The 23,380-nt window shown below is 35.4% G+C and overlaps 1 protein-coding gene across 1 annotated transcript in view; it reads left to right on the plus strand.

Annotated features, from left to right (window-relative positions):
- Positions 1-20,988, plus strand: part of DPY19L2 (dpy-19 like 2) — a 101,037-nt gene extending 80,049 nt beyond the window's left edge. Inside the window, exons 17-22 of the mRNA XM_046020089.1 lie at positions 1,294-1,318; positions 7,099-7,218; positions 8,360-8,534; positions 10,549-10,648; positions 11,999-12,124; positions 19,533-20,988. Of these exons, the coding sequence (XP_045876045.1) occupies positions 1,294-1,318; positions 7,099-7,218; positions 8,360-8,534; positions 10,549-10,648; positions 11,999-12,124; positions 19,533-19,683 (697 nt within the window). The 3' untranslated portion in view covers positions 19,684-20,988. The remainder of the gene's footprint in view (positions 1-1,293; positions 1,319-7,098; positions 7,219-8,359; positions 8,535-10,548; positions 10,649-11,998; positions 12,125-19,532) is intronic.
- The last annotated feature ends 2,392 nt before the right edge of the window (positions 20,989-23,380 follow it).

The raw sequence follows: 23,380 nt of genomic DNA on the forward strand, positions 1-23,380 counted from the left end.
CAGGGTCCTGGGATTGAGTCCCATGTCTGGCTCCCTTCTCTGCAGGGAGTCTGTTTCTCCCTCTGCTCCTCCTCCCACTCATTCTCTCAATCTCTCTATCTAATAAATGAATAAAATGTTTAAAAATTCTATAGACAATTATTTTCTAGCATTGAGCATTACTGATGAGAAATTTTATATAAAGTTTTGCTCTCTGGAAATTTATGGAGTTTGAGATATGAATGTACATATGTATACATGAGTGTGTGTATTTTACATGTTTATTAGTTCATGGAACATTTTAATCTGAACATTCACAACGTTCTTTACCTCAGAGAATTGTTGGCTCTCTTAATCTTTTGCTTTAGCCTCTCTTTTTTGAACATCTGTTATTGTTCTTTATCAATTTATATCATTTGTATGTTTGCAGATTTGGTTGCAGGTTCATATTTTAGATTAGCCACTAGATTTATTTGCATCAGCAATTATTGTCAGGGCCTGTCCTCCCTTGCACACAGCAGCTCACCGCAGGATCCTGTTGTGACCAGTAGATTTCAGGACAGGTGGGAAGCCCCCTACCCACCCCCTCTACTGGGCAAGTCAGGGCCAAGCTGCAACAGAGGCAGAGTGATTTGGTGATGGCACAGCTCTCCTGACAGGCCACCCCCTGACCAGCCTTTAAAAACAAACAAACAAAAACCCTCTGGATCTGTGTGTGCCCTTGAACTTCCTTACCTCTTAGTGTCTTACTTGAACTGTAAAACCAGAGTCTTCCACTTTCTTAATGGAGCAACTAAACAGGCAGTCCATACCCCTGGTACAAGTGTAACACACAAGCTAAGAGGAGAACAATAACATCGACACCATTCAGGCTGTGTTCACTTCACAGTGCCCAGAGCTCAATAGGTTCTTCAGACAAATTTTTGTAGAACTAAAAATATTTATATGCTTTACCCAGTAAGTTTTCGTCTGGAAGTTTATTCTGAAGAAACACTCAAGGATGCTCAGAGTTTTATGTACATGGTTGAATATTTAACAGAAATTATTTTTCTTTAAATCTTTCTAGAGGCATAGTCTCCAGCAATCAGTAAAATCTATTTTATCTTAACCGAAGTATGACTTTTTTTATATACCTTACATAGGATGACTATAAATCATGCCTTTCAAATTTTTATAATTTTTAGTGATATTGTCTAATTTTTATTTACTGAGTAGAGAGAATCAAATTTCTTAAACCTAAGAACAAATAAATTAAGTTTGTATTTCTGTAATCATAATGGACGTTCAGTAAATAGAGAATGTTTTTTATTCCAGAAAACAGCTCCTTGAACATGGTGAGGTAAAGCTTTCATTTTAATCTTTGCTATATTTGTGTATTAAATTCTAGTTCAAGGATAATTCACAAAGGTTTCGCCTTGCTGCCAATGCACCGTCAGCAGTGGTTCAGTGGTTCAGCGTTGGTAATAAATGCTGATCCTTCCTGTGTGTTCTTTTGCTTTTTTGAATAGTAGTAAGGATTTCTGAAAAATGGAAGGCTTATTTATGACACTGGAACATAATTAAATTGCTTTTATTTTTTTATTCACTCTTTTATTCATTCAACAATAAAAGCATTAATTCCTAACCCACTGAGCTAGTCAGCTTCAACCCATCAGGGCAGACATCCATGGACCTGTGACTGGTGGCCTTTGGCCACACCCAGACTTGTTGTGCAGTCAGTTACAATCTTGGAGTGTTATAGGATACAGAAGATGGTATAGCAGTGTTGCTGCCCTCAGATATGCATAATTTTTCCACAGAGACATGAAACAAATAAGACAACATATTATATGATGCCAAATTGTTTTGTGGCATTTGAAGACAAAGCTCAGCAGGGGTAGAAATACGATTTCCTAAGTAATAGCACTTTGAGACTTAAAGGCCAAATATACCAGACAGGACAACTGAATTTGGACTTAATTAAAACAGCCTATAACGATAACAAATTTTTTAATAGTTACTATGTGCCATGTACTGTGCTGTTTTAATTCTCATATATTATTCCCATTCTGTTAATTAGACGAAAATAGCTGTTAACAGAGACAAACACTAATATTTCAATGACTTAACTCAGTGAAGTTTGATTGATTCTTTGTTCACATAAAGTTGAAACTAGGAGTTACTGGTTAGTAGATGACACCCCCCACCCACCCCCCCACACTGCCAGCAAGCAGTGATTGAGGAACCCAGATGCCTTCCATTTATAGCTTGGCCATCTGGAGTGTGCTTGTCATCAAGCACGTGATGCTTTGCATCACGTCAGCAAAGGAGAAAGAACAGGGAAGACTGCCCTGAAGGCCTGATGTGCTTGTCTACATGAAGGCAGCAAAGGAGAAAGAAAGAACCCACATTGGAGATTTTGTGAGGCCTAGACCTGGAAATGGAAATGGGGACTTCCTGCCCTCAGCTGGACCTCAGGCACATGGCCACACCTGTCGGCAGGGAGCTGGGAAATGGAGTCTAGCTACATGTCTAAGAAGAAAAGCAGGGGCGCCTGGGTGGCTCAGTGGGTTAAAGCCTCTGCCTTCGGCTCGGGTCATGATCTCAGGGTCCTGGGATCGAGCCCTGCATCGGGCTTTCTGTGCGGCGGGGAGCCTGCTTCCTCCTCTCTCTCTGCCCGCCTCTGCCTACTTGTGATCTCTCTCTGTCGAATAAATAAAATCTTTAAAAAAAGAAAAGAAAAGAAAAGCATTCTTGGCCACAGAATAGAGACCTACAGAAATTAAATAGTTTTCCTCAGGTCTGCCTCTAATTCATAGTAAAGCTTGCATTTGAACACTGGCAGTCCACTTCCAATGCCTTCAAAGTAGTAGTCAATATGTACTGCTTCCTATAGGCAGGGCTTTTGTGGAAGGCATTTACATATAGTTATAATTTCATTCACACAACAACCCATTCAGGTAAGTTCAGTTGTTTTGTGTGTTGTACAGGTGAAAGAAAACTATGGCATGGAGAAGTTGAGTAACTTAGGGTCGCAAAGCTGAAGGGACCTAGGGACCTTAGCTCTGTGGAACCAAGGCCTTTGAAGCTAGGGCATGTAGCAGCAGAGTCCGTGCTGTTAATCATTCAGCACATGTTACGGCCTAACGTGAACTGTGTTTATGCAAATCAGTCGTGTCACATTGCCCAGTTTTACTTAGCAGGGCACATTCATACTTTATATTTTATCATATGGAATTTAAAACCTACTGCTTTTTATTTATTTTTTAAACCCACTGCTTTTTAAAAACACAGTGTTCCTTAATTTTCTGCACTCTTTTCTCACATTAATTTTATTTTCTTACTCTCTTATTTCTCCATTTATCCTTATTTTGCCCATTTTAATTTTTCTTCTGTGTTCTAAACAGTTTAATCTTTTTTATGTGTCTGTTATGCACCAGGTCCCTGCTTTTGTAGAATTTAACGTGTAGTGGAGGAAGACAGGCAATGTGAACAGATAATGATATGTGCCTTGATAAAGGAAATAGCGAGAAAAATAGTGCAGAAAAAGTGATTACATCTGTGTGAAGGAGATGGGGTAGTTAGGGACAGATTTTTTTTTAATGATGTTAGAGGAGTTTACCAAGGTCCGAGCAATGTATGTGTACAAAAGAGGCATAAGGTAATATGGTATGTTCAGCACTACAGGCAAATCAGGATTGCTGATGCATAGAAAAGAAGTGACACGTGTTCAGACTATGGTGACTTCATATGCAAAGAAGGTAGACTCTGTCCTGGACTTTGTTGTTAAACAAGAAATGGTATAATCAGATCTGACTGTCGATATTTTTGTTCAGCTTGTCAGTCAAAAGGATGGCTTTTTAAAAGGTAATCAGAATTTGGGGGAAGAATTACTTCTTTTGAAAAATAGATTGAGTGATATATGTTGGGGGTCTGTATCCTCCCATGTTCTCAGATTAAGAGAACTATGTGGTTGAAAATTTATTGTCTGGAAAGGAAGCATAGTGTAGTGGTTAAACACACAGACTCGAGAGTTGGCTGGCCCCAGATAGCTCTTCTTCCATTTACTGGCTGTGTGTTCATAGCCAAGCTACATCTTTTTGGGAACAACCAGAACAACAGTAACAACAATACTTATCCCACATGGTGGCTATAGGATTAAATGAGTTGTATGTAAAATACTTAAAATGATGCCTGGAGTGTTAAGCCCTGTGTAAAGGCCCACTTTTAAATTTGTGTGCTTTCTGGACCGAGACCTCAGGGGCTCCAACTAATACTCTGCCCTCTGTTAACTGTGCCAGTGAAGGGTATTTCTACCATGTTCTCAAGGCATCTTCACAGCTGTTGTGGGAGGTAGTTTTGACAGGGTCAGTCTGCCATTTGGACTGACTTTCTACACTTTGTTTTCTTTATGCTTGGGAGCTGCCACCTCACACTCTACCCAGTCACACTCCCTTATTCCAGGGATGGGGAGTGAACAGTTTCCTGAGCTGCTCTTCTTTCCTTGCTTGCAGCCTCTAAAAGATGTTTGAGGATTTTCCTAGTAATTTTTATGTGGAGAGAGGTACTAACAAATTGACAGTAGGTTATATACAGTACAGAATTTTGGACTGTGCTATTTAACTGTAGCCTTCTGTCTTCTACTTGGTAGGTAAAAAGAAAACTGTGTGATAGAATAGGAGATAAATTAACTATGGCAAGAAAGCCCCATAGAAAGTCAGTAGTAGCCTGTGAGTGGAAGAAAGGTTAGAGCATGTGGATAACAGTAGACAAATATAAGTGGTGCTATTTAGAGTGCTTGTTCCATGTCATTCCCCCACAAAAAATGTGCAGGGAATATAAGGAAATGGTGAAGATCTTTCAGGTCTCCATATGCAAACAGAGTCCTTTCAGCTTTTAGGTGATAAAGGAAAGTGAAGAAGAGTTACTATTTTAGATTTAATTCTGATCATATGAGAAGTTGGTGCTAAGGTAGAAGTGATGGGAAAAAAAATAGAGTACAAGTGATGGGATTTCGAAGAGACAATGACAGTCTCATCCTGTTACTCAGAATAACCAAAGGAAGGCATATTAGGAGAAGTCAGATGTACACTTGCATAAATTAGACCACACCTATTGTAGTCTAACATTTTAACAGAACATGGGCAATCTGTACCATGTTCAGAGCAAGGCAACCAGAATTATGACACCATAGAGCTAATGATTCCAAGTTTCTGAATATTTAACCTAAAAATAGAAACCTTTCTAAGGGTAAAGGTGGGATTAGTGCAAAGTCATGAGTACAGTATTTGAATAATAGAGAACTGCTATGTGCAAATAGGTTAGACTAATTTTGTGCACTTGCAGAGGTGTGGAAATTATAGGGAGACATTGGTTCAGTTTCAGAAAAGATTTTCTAACATTTACAGCCAACCATAATTATAATAGGCACTCCTATGCATATTCCTTTTCAGGAATTAGTGAAGAGCCAGTTCATAGATTGACAGCAGAGATCTCTGTTTCGGATACAGGGTTAAAGAAGTTGACCCATTTAATCTACCAATCTGTGATTTAATCTACCAACTGTCCTAAACAAAAAGACCTATTTGGGTGTGAAGTGTGCTAATGTCTTTTGTTCCTTCCATCACATGGCCCCAACTGTGTCCAAAGAGGAGTTTGAAGAAAAATGAAGGATTGACTTTGAAATAAATCTTCCACGTTCCGACTTTGGATTCAAGAATAATGAAAAAATTAACAAATTCCATTTTTAAACATCTTTCCTTAAAAAGGAAAAACTCAGCTTTGCATTTTGTTTTAAACATAAGTTATATATTTCTAATTCCAAAATAACACATTTGAAAAGTAAAATTCAGAAAAATCACCATTCAGAAGTAACCTCTATTTTTAGGTACATATTTTTGTAGCCATCTCCATCCCTCCCACCCCAGCCATGCATGTATATATACAGATAGATGATTTTCACAAAATTAATATTTTGTGTACATAATTAAACACATTGAAAACTTTCCATGCCATTAGATAATCTGCTAACATGTAATCTTTTAATTGCTATAGACATGTGGGAAATGTGGTAATTTACTTAATGGTCACATAGGTTGTTTCTGTTTTTGCCACTAAAAATTCACTTAAGTGATCCTCTTTGTACAGTATTTTTTGGTCTTGATTATTCCCTTAAATTAGAATGGAAATTTAAGTGAAAGGGGTTGGCTCTTTTGTAACATCTTGATAAATAATGCTAAATTACAGAAATGTACAAATTACATCAGTGTATGTTTCAAGGACTCTTCTCTAACACTCAGTATTTAATAGTTGTCCATTTTATAGGTGAAAATACCTTATTATTTTCAATGTTTAATTTGTTGAATATTAGCAATTTTGAACATAAATATTTATTGACGCTTGACTTTGGGTTGCATAGTCTATTTTTCTAGTGAAGAACTGGCTGATATTTTATGAGTATGTCTGTTAGAAAAATTTTGTCTGAAGTCTTTGTTCAGTGGAACCCCATCTTAATAAAGTGGGTGTCCTACTGATCACTACAAATATTTATATATATGATTTCATTACTTTAAACATAATCTAGCTTGTTTTGTTCTGATTTTTGTTGCTGGCTGAGTGACATGCAAATTTGTGAAGTATTCAATATTTGTATGTCTCTGTGGCTCACTTCCTCACCTTGCGCGTGTCCTGTTCAAATGCCACCTCTTTAGTGAGGCCCTCCCTGATTGTCCTCCTTGGAATTATAACTGCTCCAGCTCGTGGCCTCACACCACACACAGTATACTCCCAGCCTCCTTCCCCTGTTCCACTTTTTCACTTTCTAAGAGACAATAATGGATTCATTTACTTGCCATGACTATTTCTGTCTCTACTTAGTGAATGTTCTAAAATGTAAGTCTCACAAGGGCAGACATTGCTCACTGATATTTGGTTCACGGTTGTATCCATAGCCTCCAGAACAGTACATGGCATTTAGTACACATTTGCTAAATCTTTGTTGAATGAATGAATAAATATTACCAGACTTACTGTTAAATTAAAAGATCCTTGTCCTACTGAATGATAATAGTTTTAATATCTATTATATGTATTAATTTAAAAATACATAAAATGAAATACCATTTCGTTTTGTTTTTACAGCTGATTTTTCACACATTGCAACTGTTAGCATTCACTGTCCTTGCCATTTTAATCATGAGGCTGAAGTTGTTTTTAACACCTCACATGTGTGTTATGGCTTCCTTGATATGTTCTCGACGGGTAAGGTACTCATTTTGGTGCCACTACACTATAGTAACTGTATGTGTTACTGCTGGTGGGGTTTCCATAGTTATTTTAGATGTCCGCTAGAGCCAGGTATTACAGGATTTAGTTCCAGGATGTTTCACATTGTCGTGATTTGCTCATCTTAATGCTTGGTAATAAATCAGTACTAGAAGGATGAGGTGTGTTTCTTTCTTTATTCCTTTGAGGATAAAGAAAGTTCCATTTTTATTAGGCCCTATAATTCCAAAATTCGTACTATTTTTAAACAATAGATGACCATCATTCTGTATATTATTAGTGCATTGATAATCTCAAATGACAACCCACCTTGGTTTAGTAGCAAGGTGAGAGTTTATTATTGGCCCTATAGCACACTTCATATAAGAATTAAAAATAAGTCTATTTTCGTGTGTGGTGTAAGGAAGTGGTCCAATTTCATTTTTCTGCATGTGGCTGTCCAATTTTCCCAGCACCATTTATTGAAGAGGCTGTCTTTTTTCCATTGGACATTCTTTCCTGCTTTGTCGAAGATTAGTTGACCATAGAGTTGAGGGTCGATTTCTGGGCTCTCTATTCTGTTCCACTGATCTATGTGTCTGTCTTTGTGCCAGTACCATGCTGTCTTGATGATGACAGCTTTGTAATAGAGCTTGAAGTCCGGAATTGTGATGCCACCAACTTTGGCTTAGTGAAATAAGTCAATCGGAGAAAGACAACTATCATATGATCTCCCTGATATGAGGACATGGAGAAGCAACATGGGGGGGTAGGGGGATAGGAGAAGAATAAATGAAACAAGATGGGATTGGGAGGGAGACAAACCATAAATGACTCTTAATCTCACAAAACAAACTGGGGGTTGCTGGGGGGAGGTGGGATTGGGAGAGGGGGAGCGGGCTATGGACATTGGGGAGGGGAGGCGAACCATAAGAGACTATGGACTCTGAAAAACAACCTGAGGGTTTTGAAGGGTCAGGGGTGGGAGGTTGGGGGAACAGGTGGTGGGTAATGGGGAGGGCACGTTTTGCATGGAGCACTGGGTGTTGTGCAAAAAGAATGAATACTGTTACGCTGAAAAAATAAATAAAATGGAAAAAAAAAAAGAATTAAAAATAAATGGTTTCTTTCATTTCAGCTCTTTGGCTGGCTTTTTTGCAGAGTTCGTTTTGAGAATGTTATCTTTGGCATTCTAACAGTGATGTCAATACAAGGTTGTGCAAACCTCCATAATCAATGGAGCATAATAGGAGAATTTAATAATTTGCCTCAGGAGGAACTAATACAATGGATCAAATATAATACCAGACCAGGTATGTAGCTCTTTAGTTCTATAAAGCTAGTATACAGACATGTAGAAACAGACACACAGAGTCATTAATTCACTCACAGATTTTAAGCATGCTAATTGTAGTGTCCACCAGTCAAACCTTTTCGAAAAACAATTTTGTGCCCTCTTTAGATGCCTCCTAGATAACTGCCAAGAATTTTAATTAACATGAGGAATTAATGATTGTTCATAGATATGTACTATAATGCTTAGATCATTATCATATTTTAACCCTAACAATGACAAGTAAATCTTCAATAACAAAATTTCACACCTTGTGAACAGACATTGGAGAAGATACTTTTGACCATGAGGTGGTCAGCAGTGCCCTTTCTATCACTTCAGTCAGTGCTGACTCTCTCATCCAACTCTGTAAAACCATTTGCACACAGAAGAGTTAAAATCTCATATATTCTATTTTCTTCACTAAATAATTTCAAAGAGACTCCAAAATATTTTTAGCTTCCTTTTTTCCCTATCTTTATCCAAAATCACTTCAAGCAGACATATTTCATTTTTTAAAAAACCTTTCCAGAGAGTAAGTGTATTCTATAGTATTTTCTACAAGTAATCCATAATCTTATCCAAGACTATTTCATATTTATCTCACCAACAAGAATTAAGACTTTGCAGAGTATTTCTGCCCCTCTCTCTGCCATAGATTGTTTCTCTCCAGTGATTTCAGCTGTTGCTGGACAGACTCACCTACTTTTTGTCTGATAACTGTGTCCCTGGGCTTTGGGTTCCTCTAACTCACATTTTCTCAGCCTTGGCACTATTGACATCAGGGACTGGCCTGTGCATGGAAGAATATTTTGCAGCATACCTTTCCTCAACCCACAAGTTGCCCACAATACCTCTCTCCCCACAGTGTGCCAATCAAAAATGTCTCCAGAAATATATATCCCTAGAAAATAAAATCACATCTGGTTGAGAACCACTGCTCTAGCCTAAGAACTTTCCATCATTAATTATTAAATCTTGTGATAATAAATACAGATTTCTACATTGATTGACATATATCTTCAAATTTAAGTCATATGTAAAGATACTCTCTTGAAGTTACATTTAGAATATTTAGTTAGATTTGCAAGTAAACATTCAGCTATTTACAGTAGATCTGAATAACATGCCTTGTTAGTGATTTTATTATATTGATTAAAAATGATAACCTTTAGGGGCGCCTGGGTGGCTCAGTGGGTTAAAGCCTCTGCCTTTCGCTCAGGTCATGATCCCAGGGTCCTGGAATTGAGCCCCGCATCGGACTCTCTGCTTGGCAGGGAGCCTGCTTCCTCCTCTCTCTCTCTCTCTCTGCCTGCCTCTCTGCCTACTTGTGATCTCTGTCTGTCAGATGTATAAATAAAATCTTAAAAAAAAATGAGAACCTTTAAAATTATTTAATAATTTATTATATAGAATTGTCAGGAGGTAAGTAAACATTTTTGTCTTCCAAGAAACTAGAGTTCACAGTTTCACCTTAAAACACATAGCACGAGACTTGCCTTTTGTAACAGTCTCTCAGTTCTTGGCATTTTAAATTATCGGAACAAGTATAAAGTTTTGTAGTTCTTTCTGGTCCTATGTGTTTTTGTAGCATTGTCTTTTACATTGAGCTTGAACATGGCAGGAAGTTGTAGTAAAGTGCCTGAGTGTGGGCTCTGGTTCCACCTAGGTGTATAGACTTGACAAATCAATTATCTTGTTGGTTCTCAGTTTTCTAATTTACAAAATAAGAATAACATAGAACCCACTTCATAAAGTTGTGCAAATTAAGTTGTTTAATCCTAGTGAACTTATTTAACACAGTTGCAGGCACAGAGATAACAAAGCTGGCTATTATTATAGCAGACAATATTGAGCAAAGAAAAAGAATAATGCCAATAGTTATTATCTAAATGTATTTCATCTTTCTTAATTTGAGTTCAAATATTATAGAAAGTACTGATCTTTGGTGTTCTTTAAAATATGTCATTAGGGAAAATGTCCTTGTTTTTCAGATGCTGTTTTTGCAGGTGCCATGCCTACGATGGCCAGTGTCAAGCTGTCTACCCTGCACCCCATTGTGAATCACCCACATTACGAGGATGCAGACTTGAGGTTGGTAACTGATTGAATGTTTTAACCAGACATGCTAATTTTTCTCAAAATGAAAATATCATGTACTTACGACTAACCTGTATGTGTCTGTTTGTTCCAGTAGAACTGCTAAGTACTAGTACTAGGAGATGGGATGGTTCTAACCCAGGGGATGGCCATAGTTTGCTAGCCCCTGCTCTGAACCCCACAAGCCCCTCTGCCTGATTTAAGAAACCATTCTCTATTTTACCAATGGCCTACAACTAACCTTTTCTAATAGAAAAATACATGAAATTTGCTATATTACATGCTTTTATGAAAATTTAGGGTGTTTTTGGTTAGCTAGTTACAAAACTCTGAATTATTTTAATCATTTTAGTCATTGTCAAGGTAATCTTTTCCTGTTAATGCATCTTTGGCCTATTTTTAGAGTTAAAATTTTAAATCATTTGAAGTTTGATATCTGGTTTTGGACATTGTACATCCTATATGCTTGAAATTTTGAAAAATGTCCAATACTGGGTGGGCAGATCAGTAACTGGGTGATGGACATTAAGGAAGGCACGTGATGTACTGAGCACTGGTGCAACAGATGAATAACTGAAAGCTACATCTGAAACTGATGATACACTCTATGGTAACTCATTGAACTTCAGTAAGTTAAAAAAAGAAATATCCAATGCATAAATGGTAATTATTCAGGATTTCATAAAAACTCCTATTTGGGGGCCAAATTATCTGTTGTACCATATTTTGGTGACTGATCCTGTTTGTCAAGCTTCCTGACTGCTAACACTAGATGCCCTCTGTCTGAATGTATGATTTGCTACATTTCAACTTCAATTCATACGCTTTTCAGATAATTTCAGTAGGTGAAATTATCTACCAAAATCTGTTTTCACTCTGTTCACCTCTATCCGAATGTGTTCCGTGAGCAGATTAATTACTTTATGCATATGCAAAATATGCAAAGCAAATTTATATCCTGAACTCTGTAGTCTCTAAGCCACTTGATGTTTGTTCTGGTAAAAACTAACAAGCATAAATAAATTAAAGTGAAGATTCAAAAAATAAATAAATAAAAGATGTGAGTATGCAGAGGAAAACAAACAAACAAACAAAAACTAACAAGCAGTACCTACAAAATCAAACCACTGTAAGTTTTAGCATATGCAAAATAAAAGCAGGAAAGTGGAAACTGCTATCCAAAAATAGTCTGTGCTGTTCCCCAAAACAGTTCATGCTGCTTGAGGTCATATATATGAGTGTTCCACCCAGTGAGTGTTGAGATTTTCATTTACTAGCAGAATTGTTTCAGTCCATTCTATTCTAACTTATTAAAAAATATTTAATTGTGTTTTGAATGTAAAGGGCTCGGACAAAAATAGTTTATTCCACATATAGTCGAAAATCTGCAAAAGAAGTGAGAGATAAATTGTTGGAGTTACATGTGAATTATTACATTTTAGAAGAAGCATGGTGTGTTGTGAGAACTAAGTGAGTATGAGCCCTATGCTGTATGGTATGGAATATCTTTAAGCAACAACTGTTTTACCTTATTACAGTAGTTGTGATTCTTTAAGATGGGATTGGGGAGGGAGACAAACTTAGGTAAGAGACTCTTAATCTCAGGAAACAAACTGAGGGTTGCTGGAGGGGTGGCTGAGTGATGAACAATGGGGATGTTATGTGCTATGGTGAGTGCTGTGAATTGTGTAAGACTGATGATTCACAGACAGACACCTGTACCCCTGAAACAAATAATACATTATATGTTAATTTTTAAAATACTGAGAAAAAGAATTTTTATTCTAAGTTAATTCTATTAAAGTACTATCCTGGTATTTTATTTAAAATTGTTTCATGTAGGAAAATAAATATCATTTCAGTAGAATCTAATTTCAAGAAACTATAGTGTATTTTAGCTTCCAGAGTTTTTTTATTTTAACATCTTAAGTGTTGCTTTCCTTCATAGTTTTTTAAATTTCTATGATAGTTTTTATTAGATGTATGAAATACATATTTGAGTATTTATTTATCAAATACATATTTGAGACATTAGCTTTCTTTTACTACAACTGGATAACATTGAATTTATAAGACCTACAAGAAAAGTTTTTGATAACTCAAGAAGATAGAGTAAGTAAAACATTCCTAAGTATAATTTTTAACTTCTGAATTTTCAATTTCTAAAAATCACAAAATTCTAAAATGGTTAACGGATATCTTGAGGCCTTTCTTTTAGATTCCTTGACTTAAGAGGTCCTTAGTTGTATTAAGTCTAACATTAAGAATTTTCATTTCTCATATGAGTAATTAGGCATTAGACCATAAAACATTTTGGAAAAGTGAAGTTCATAAGGTTTAGTGACTAATTTTAATACCTAATATATCTAGGAAGAAATGACATCTTGTAAAAGAAGAAGGTGGAACATCATAATGTTGACACATGTGCACATCACATTAATTTAAAATTTAATAAGACAAAGTAGACTTCAAAACAAGACATATTACCACAAAAAGATGGACATTTTATAATGACAAAAGGATTAATTCATCAAAAATATATAACAGTTCTAAAATGTGTATATCTAAACAGAACTTCAGAGCTCTGTTTAAATTAAAATTAAATTAAAAATGTATAGAATAAAATTTATAGAATATAAATAAAAATAAGCAAATTTTCAATGATAGAAATGTTAATTTTCCTTTCATTACTGAGATAATTAGATAAAAAGTGTAAGGATTAAAAGATAGAAACATCAAACAGTATCAAATAATCTGACCTAATTACTTTTATAGAACAGTACAGGAAAATACATTCTGCAGAATACACATTCTTTTAAAGGGCACATGGAGTTTTCACTAAGGGAAAACATAAGCTGGGCCATAAAAATGGCTTCAGTATGTTTAAAAGATTTGAAATCATAGAGAATTAAATTAAAAATTAATAATTAGAAATCTACTAAATATAGATATCTGGTAAACCCATACATGTTTGGAAATTAGGCAGTAAATTTATGGATAACTTATGGGTCAAAGAAAAAACTACAAAGGAAATTAAAAAATAATGTTTTTGTTACTTGAATGCAAAAAGACATGTTTTCAACAATGTTGCTGATCTAACTGGATATCTGTATAGAAGAAAAAGTGAGCCATGACCCATATTACAACACAAGCAAAAAATTAACTTGACATGGATTATAGCACTAAATGTAAAAGCTAAAATTAAAGGATTTCTTGGAACGCAGAACACTAACCATTAAAAAAAATCAAATCGTACACATCAAAATTGAAATCTTTTCCTCAAAAGATGTTAAGAAAATGAAAAGGGAATCCACAGATTGGAAGCAAATATTTGTTAAGAAGGTATCTGATAAAAGATATATATATATATATATTGCATGAGATTTTACAAATTAATAAATTGACAATACAATTGAAAACAGACAAAAACTTGGACAGACATGTTTCATGAAAGAAAATGTGATGACTAGTAAATACATCAAAAAATGCTCAATATTGTCAGTGTTCAGTGATATGCAAATTAAAACCACAAAGAGATACTATTACATATACTCTAGAACAGATAAAATCTTAAAAATTAAAATACTAGATACTGGCAAGGATGTAGATTAACTAGAAATCTCTTAAATTGCTAGTGGGAGTCAAAAGGATAAAACCACTTTGGAGAAGTATTTGGAGGCTTCTAATAAAAATTTAAGCATATATTTGCCTTATTACTCAGGAGTTCTACTCCTTGTGGAATTTAAACAAGATGTTATAACATCTTTATTCATAATATCTCAAAGCGGAAACAACCCAAAGATCAAGAAAAAAATGAATAAATTATATATAGTATATTCATACAATGGAATGTTACTTAGCAATAAAAAGGAACAAAATACTGATGTGTGAAAAAAGGATGAACCACAAAAACATGCTGAATGAAAGAAACCAAACACAGAAGAGGACATACTATGTGATTCCATTCTTTGAAGTTCAAAATATGCAAAGCTAATGGGAACAGAAATCAGAATAGCGTTTGGCTGTGGTGATGGAGGAAAGATCCTCTAGAAAGGGAGTCAAGAACTATTTTCTTTTTCGTAGAATAATGACCGTGTTCATTATCTTGATTGGCCTATTATTTTATGAGTGTACACACTTATCAGAACTCATGGAATTGTACACTAAGATCTGTGCATTTTTCCTCCTGTAATTATATCCTAATAAAAAGTTACTCTAAATATACAAGTAAATATTTATGCAAAGAAGTCTTCTAAAATTCTGGGATGTAGAAAGACATTCTACAGCTATCACTAGTAGCGTTATGAGACACCAGGAATAAGTTCTAAAGAAGGAATAGCAAATTTTCTCTCAAGGCAGTTCTTTTTACAAAATTGACTTGTTCTGCTTTTCTTTACAACTCTGTTCTATTAAGTATTACATATCCTTTACCTAAAAGCCTAATGCTATGTGACATTTAAAGAAAATAATGAACAGTGCTGATTTGATTTTATAGTATGGACAAACCGAATTTAGAAGTTATTGGCCTGTCAAGTCCTAAAGGAATTGAACATAGGACCCATAAGAAATGAGTTTTTGAGGGAATTCAGTTAATATTGGCAAGAAGAGGTTGGCCTATTGTTCCCAGAGATTATAGTTATTAGAACTGGGTGAAAACACAGGTACTCTTCACTTTGTCTGGTACTATATTAGCTGAAACTTGAGCATGTCAAAATTACGTTTTGCTTTGCATGGTTTCATGGAGCTCAGTGTCATCTTGAGACTCATGTGAATTGGAACCATGTCTTAAAAGAGTTACTATGGCATGGGGTGCCTGGGTGGCTCAGTGGGGTAAGCCTCTGCCTCTGGCTCAGGTCACGGTCTTAGGGTCCTGGGATGGAGCCCCGCATCAGGCTCTGTTCTCAGCACGGAGCCTGCTTCCCCGCCCCCCTGCCTGCCTCTCTGCCTGCTTGTGATCTCTCTCTCTCTCTCTGTCAAATAAATAAATAAAATCTTTTAAAAAAGAAAAGACTTACTATGGCACAACTTAAAGCAAAGACATAGTTCCAGTATGCATATAGTTCAATTAATAGGATGCATCCAAAATTAGGTTTAATGGTATTAAAAACAACTACTTGAAGTCTCTGGGAAGTGACACAAAAGCAGGGAGCAACTTGAGAAACATTTGCTCTTGAAGGACTTCTCTGTATTTGGGACCTTCTTGCCTGTGAATACTTCATAAACCGTCCCGTCCCTGCTTCTAGTGTAGCAGAAAATCACAGCCTACTGGCTTGAGGGGACAGATGGTGACAGATGAGCTGTGAGTACCAAAGCAGCTGGATATTTGAAGGGGACATTTTAGAAGCAAGAGCAGTACAGAAAGACCAAAACCTAAAATCCGAATTATAAATTCTGCCTTAAACTTATTCTACACATGCTTGTGGGAATCTCCTGGGAACTTGGGAAAAGGGCAGGTGGAAACTAGAGCAAGATGTCTATCCTCTTTATTTATTTCATTTATTTTTATTTTAAAAAATATTTTATTTATATGTTTTAGAGAGAATATGAGTAGGGATAAGGGTAGAAGGGGAAGGAGAGGGAGAGAATCTCAAGCAGACTCTGCACTGAGCACAGAGCCCGACATGGGGTTTGATCTCACAACCCAGAGATCATGAGCTAAGCAGAAACCAAGAGTTGGGGACTTAACCAACTGAGCCACCCAAGTACCCCAAGATGTCTGTCCTTGTAAGAGAACTCCTGGTGAGATTTGTAAATTCCCTGTTGCTTTTGACCATGTACATTTCCCAAATTTCACACACCCTAGGAAGCAGAAAGCAGAGTCATTACTTGTTTAAGGTGTCAGGGTAGGGGTGGCTGGGTGGCTCAGTTGGTCAAGCAATAGCCTTTGGCTCAGGCCATGATCCTGGGGTCCTGGGATCGATTTCTGCATCTGGCTCCATGCTCACTGGGGAGTCTGCTTCTCCTTCTGACCCGCCCCCATCTCATGCTCTTTCTCATTCTCTCTCAAATACATAAATAAAAATCTTTTTTTTTTTTAAAAAAAAAGAAGGGCAGAAATAAAGGATAACAAAATAACTACACATTCTGGGAGAACCCCCCAAAGCAAGGGGAATATGGGGAAGATAGGTTTCCAAATATAACTCTGCCCAAATCCTTGGCTGATAAAAACACAAGGAAAACCCCAGGGCTAAAAGAAAGAAGTAGCTGGAACCTAAAAAATCTGAGCGGAGATAGCTGCTGTGCAAGATAGGAGATCCAGACAAGTTAATTGTCTACCAGAACAGAAACAAGAAAGTAACAGTCATCAGAAGAACAAAACAGATTTCAGACTCACTGCCAGATATTTTCTCTAGTGTTCAGTTTCCAACCCAAAATTACCAGACCTGTGAAAAAATTCTTTTTAAATATTTGGAAATCCATTTTATTTTTAAAGATTTTCCAATACTCTGGGAAAAAGTTAGTAGAAACTGATTCAAATAGTTGAGATGTTGTACTGAGCAGGGAAAGACTGCAAAGCTGCTGTTATGATTATATTCAAGGAATTAAGGAAAGTATGTTCAAAGAATTGAAGACATGATATCAGCGACAAGATATGATTCTCAACAGTGAACACCCTCCCCAGAAAAATGGAAACTCTAGAATTGAAAATTATAATAAATGAATGAAAATTCTTTAAAAGTTCTCAAGAAATTTGATGTAACAACAAAAAAAAGATCAATGACTTGAAGGTAAATAAATAAAAAGTACAATCCAAAGAACAGAGATCAAAAAGATTGAAGAAGAATAGCAAAAGCCACAGAGACCTGTGTGTTATTAAGTAGTTCAACACATGGGTAATGTAATATCAGAAAGAATGAAAGAAAAGAAAAATGGGAGGAAAAAAAATACTTGAAGAAATCTTGGCCAAAAATTTCTTGTTTGTTGAAAGCCATTAACTTAAAGATCCAATTAAGGTTAACAAATGCAGCTAGGATAAACCCAAGGAAATCTACATCATGGTATATCATAGTCAAACTGGTGAAAAACAAGGAGAAAAGAGAAAATCTTGAAAGAAGCAAGAGAAGAATGATATGATAAACATCTGGTTTCTTTTCATAAATAGAAGTCAACTGACATTGAAATGATAATTCAAAATTCAGAAATACAGGATACACTAAAATGTGCTGGAAATGTTAAAAATGTGGATAAATATTAATCACTATATGTATATATATTTTATTCTTTGAAAATCTTTTAAAACCCTATGACTAGTTAAAGCAAAGATAATACTATTATATTTTTGAGTTTATAATGTAAGTCATATATATATGATAGCAATAGCACAAGCAAGGGGAGTAAACAAAAATAAAATGTATGATTTTCTGGAAATAATCCAAGTTTAATGTTAAATAACTGTGATACGTTGAAGATGCCTGTTTCAATATTTGGAGCAACCACACACACACACACACACACACACACACACACACACACGCAAAAAAAAATGCATAAGCCAATGAATGAAATGGATGATATAATAAAACTTTTTGCTTGACATAAAAGAAAGAGAAACAGACACTAAAAAAAAAAAGGTGAAACAAATAGAAAACAAGGGAAAAAAGCCTAAATCAAACAATATCAGTAATCACAAATATGAATGGGGACAAAACACTCCAATCAAAAGACTAAGTTTAGTAGACTGAATACAAAAGCAAAACCCAACTATGTGTTCCCTCAAAGACATGCATTTAAAAAACAGATACATGTATCGATTGAAGGAAAAGGGATGGAATTGTTTTGTGAATAACGTATGAAAGCTGCAGTGAATATAAATATCTGGAATATTCTAGAGAAGGCAAAACTATATTGCAGAAAGGAGATCAGTGTTTGCCTGGGTTAAGCTGGAGCTAGGGGACCCACTGCAGAAGAGTTCAAGGGAAATTGTTTCAGTGCTGGGAATTTTCTATATTACGATTATGGAAGGGCTCACACACCTATACACAGTTGTCCATATTTATCAAACTTTACTCATAAATGGGTGCATTTTATTGTACATAAATATTTCCTCAATATAGCTGTTAAAAATTAATAGCCAGTTTGGCCTGACTTCTTCCCTTTACTGCCTCCCTCTCATGCAGGGTTATTCCCTAGTGAGAACTAGTACCCCAGTCAGTCCAATTATAAAGCCACCCAAAATAGGAAAGGGTAGAGGAGAACAAATCTGACCAACAAGAGCTTTCCTTCATTACCTTGGACTATATGTTTTCATGCTGATCTAAGTCTGATGAAACTCAAAACTGGGAAATTCATCAGGAATTAGATTAGCTTTCCTTTAATCTGTCTCCTACTACTCATGAGCCTTATGTTTGGATGGTGATACGACCTAGAAAATATATTTATTTATATTTCATTTTGAGAATATATTTTTAAATAAGTATTTCTGAATGTATATTGGACCTTTACTGTTAAGTTTAATAATATATTTGTTATTTGGTTAAGCGGAACATGAAAATGCAACATACTTAATTTTATTTTTATCCTTAAATGTTGAACTTACATTTTTTGAAATGATGCTTTAAAATCTTTATTAAATAAATTAGTCTCGGGGCGCCTGGGTGGCCCAGGCAGTTAAGCATCTGCCTTCGGCTCAGTTCATGATCCCTGTGTCCTGGGATGGAGCCCTGTGTCAAGCTCCCTGCTGACCTTCTCCCTCTCTTCCTCACTCATGCTCTCTTTCCACATCTCTGTCTCTCTCTCAAATAAAATCTTTTAAAAAAGGGTCTCCAAAAATCTTAGAGGAACTTTATAATTTATATATTTTCCTTGCATATGACTACATTTTTAATATGCATATATATGTGCCTTTTTTTCTTTCTTTCTTTCTTTTTTTTTTTTTTAGGCCTGGTTGCAGTATGCTGGAAATTTGGGATGTGGAAGACCCTTCCAATACAGCTAATCCTCCCTTATGTAGTGTCTTGCTCAAGGATGGGAGGCCTTACTTCACCACAGTATTTCAGAATAGTATGTACAGAGTATTAAAGGTTAACTGAGAACAAAACCCACCACACTGTGGTGAAAACAAGTATGTAGAAAACAATGACTTTGCCTTATTTGCATTAATAAAAATCACAAGCTTTAATAAGGGGTCCTTAAAAAGAAGATATTAAAAATGATCTCAAGTTACTTTGATTACCAAAAGGTAAATTATTTCATTGGTTTCCATTGAATGTCAGCCTTATTAAGCTTGTTATTTAAATAATTAAATCATTTCATACTGCATAAACAAATGTCCATCCTAGAAGTTGTAAAGATAAAAAGAACAATGACATTTAATAATTTAAAGGTAAATGTCAGTCCTTTTGTACCCAACTAGATGCTTCAGATTTTCTCCAGTATCAGCATGCAGCAGCTCAGACTCTTGATACCAATTACAACTTCTTTACCTCTGTGAGGAAATTCGTGTGTAACCATGTGTCTATTAAGGTTGTTTTTGCTTTTATTAGCCCTCGGGAAAGATCTTTACTAGCTTTTAATAGTTTTTTATTATTTCAAGTTAAATATTTTTAAAAACAACTTATTTAGTAATATTTTAAATGTCTTGAAATGTATTTACCCAACCAAATTAGTATTTTCTATTGATTAGTTCCCAGCTGAGGTTCAACAGGTTATTAATCTGTCTTTATAGTCCAGTGAATTTTCTTTTAACATTCAAGTAAAATAAAAATTGCTATGGTACAAGACCAAATTTGGGGGTTAAAACATAAGCAGAAAAGAAAATCCAGCTAAATTTATCATTTTTAAGGTCCTAGATCCTGAATGAAGCAAAGGCATTTTTCATCTCCACAGCCCTGTAATTCATTGGACATAGTCTTTCTGATCACCATCTTCGTAATAACATATTTCTAAATCCTCATTTATTTTTGGTTTTGGATAAGGAAATTGATGTTTTATATATCTCCTCCTCCAATATGAAACCTGTGCAACAGTAATGCTTTGAAAGTGGGGAATAATTATCTTGATGATATTGCCGAATGCAAAGATAAATACTCGTTCTCTGCTTGAGAGACAGTAAATATGCCATATCTGTAGTACTTTAATATCTGCTTTAGATTAGTCATCTCGGAGTTTTTGTACTTGGCCCTCTGCATTTGGACTAACAAAATTACTTAGTTCTATAGGTTAATTCATGTATGGGAGGTAGGAGATTATATTTAAGAAAACCGATAAAATTATTTTTCAACTTTTGTAATTGTAAAATATTTTAATACAGGATACAAAACATCTAAGAAAGCATGCCTCATTTTATCAGTATTTTCAAATAACTTATTTGGGCCTAAATATGGGGCAAAGAAGGAAAGGAGACTTAAGATCTAATATTCATAAAAATAAAATACATTTTGGATGATATTTTCATAGGAAATATTTTAAAGAAGTTGGTAGAATTTTTTAAAAGAAGAGCTGTATTAGCTAATAAAACATAAAAGTATACTTATGTGGATTGACATAGGAAAATCAATAAAATTTTTTTCAACTTTTATAGTTGTAAAATATTTTAAATACAGGATGCAAAGCAAGCTAAGAAGGCATGCCACATTTTACTTATTTTAGCATTTTCAAATAATTTGTTTTGGTGTGTGGGGCAACAAAGGAAAAAATATAAAACCTAATATTCATAAAATTAACACATTTTTGATGGTGTTGTCATAAAAACTATTTTTTGAAAAAGTTGGTAGAATTCAACAACAGAAAGGGAAGAATAGTATTAACTAGTTAAATGCTCCATACAGATAAAATGTACTACTATGGATTGTGTTACTTTCCTGTACTATGTATATTTGAAAATTAAAAAAGCACTTGAAGATCCTCTGTGTGTTTTCTATCTTTTCTCATCCTTTACCAAGCATGCATTTTGACACTGAAATAATTCTGATGCAGTTTACCTCAAATTACCTTTGCAAAAGGATTATACACACCACCTGAAGTCCAGGTATGACAATGCTCATTTCACAACACCCTCATTAACATTGGTCAGGCTTATTAAAATTATTTCTTGCTAATTTGTGACACTCAGAGTTATTCATTATTACTTTAATTTACATTTGTTCCATGGCTTCTGAGGTTGGGTACCTATTCACTCCGTTAAATGGCTGCATTTCCTTTTGTGAGGCACCCCACCTCACCCGTTTAAATAGATTCAGTGATCATAATTCACGGCCGGATACTGTCAACTTTTTAAGTTATGTATGAAATTTCTGAAACCATTATTGCTCTAAACGGGTTGCTTTTTATAGCACATAGAAAGCAGTATTAGTAAATTTCTAACAGTTTGGCCTCATGTGAACTAGTGGAGTTTGATGTCCAATAAAAACTCCCTATATTCTTAATCTTTAGAAAGTATATTCTCTGTAGCTCTGTTCATATTCTTTGATAAATCCATTGAGTCTCCTCGAAAGAGGGAAGGTTAGAGATAAGGGGAAGAAAAATCTCTTTTTGAAAATTCTTTTTTAACCATGAGAAGCAAAAGGAAAATTTGAAAAGAATAGGTAAGTATATAACTTAATGCATAAAATAAAATTTAGATGGTTCAAGAACTTAGAACTTCTAAAACTTAACTTTTAGAAGTAAATGGGGAAATGCAATTTAAAACCACTTGACAAAATATACAGGTCTGATAGTAATTGGTGAGAACAGGGAGCAACAGGAACTCATGAAACTGTAGTAGGAGGACAAATTGATATAGCTCTCTTGGAAGATAATTTGTTACTACCTAATAAATTTTAAAAATATGTAGACCTTGCAACCAACAATTTTACCCTAAAGAAATGCTTGTGCAAATATGCAAGGGAAAACAGTTACAGGAATAGTTATGGAAACTGGGTGCCTGGGTGGCTCAGTCAGTTAAGTGTCAAACTCTTGATTTTGGCTCAAGTTATGATCTTGGGGTCATGGGATCAGGCTCTGCCTAGGGCTCCACGTTCAGCACAAATCTGCTTGTCCCTCTCCTTCTGCTCCTCCCCACTGTTTATGCTCCTTCTCTCCTTCTCCCCCCTCACAAACAAATAAACTTTTTAAATCCTTAAAAAAGAATATTTATAGAAGCACTATTTTTATCTTGGGAGGACAGAAGCTGAAAGCAGCCTAAAGGGCCACCAATAGACCAATAAAATGGAATATCATACAGGAGTGAAAATGATCTATTCGTGTATCAGGAAGACTGAATCTCAAATACAGTGTTAAGAATAAAAAACTAAGTTATCAGGCATGGGACATGTGTGTAAATATGTACGCCACTTATATATAGCCTAAAAGCAAAGATCAATGTATGGCAAAACAGTAAAAACACAGGCACCATTAATGCAGAGCATAGGCTAGTGATCACTTTAAGCAGACAACGCAATCCAGGAGGGACCTCGGCTGCTTCAACCATCCTGTTCAAGTTCTTGACTGGGTGTTTGGGTGTTAAGTAGGTAAGTGTTCATTTTATAGTTCTTTAAGAACTACATATGCTTTATAATGTTTGATATATTTTACACCGTTCAAAGTAGGGCTCTGGTATCACATCAATTGGTCTTAAACATCAGATTCTCTTTCAGTAGCCCTCGTGTGCTTAAACAAGCATCAGGAGTTGTTCTGATGACTGAGGTCTAGCTAGCCAAGCATTGTCAGACTGTAGATTTCATTGAGCTTCCACTCATGTGTTTTATTAGTTTCTTGAAATAGCAGATGGTGTGACAGTGCCTTTATTGA

Source organism: Meles meles, chromosome 10 (assembly GCF_922984935.1).
Source record: "Meles meles chromosome 10, mMelMel3.1 paternal haplotype, whole genome shotgun sequence".
NCBI classification, from domain to species: Eukaryota; Metazoa; Chordata; class Mammalia; order Carnivora; family Mustelidae; genus Meles; species Meles meles.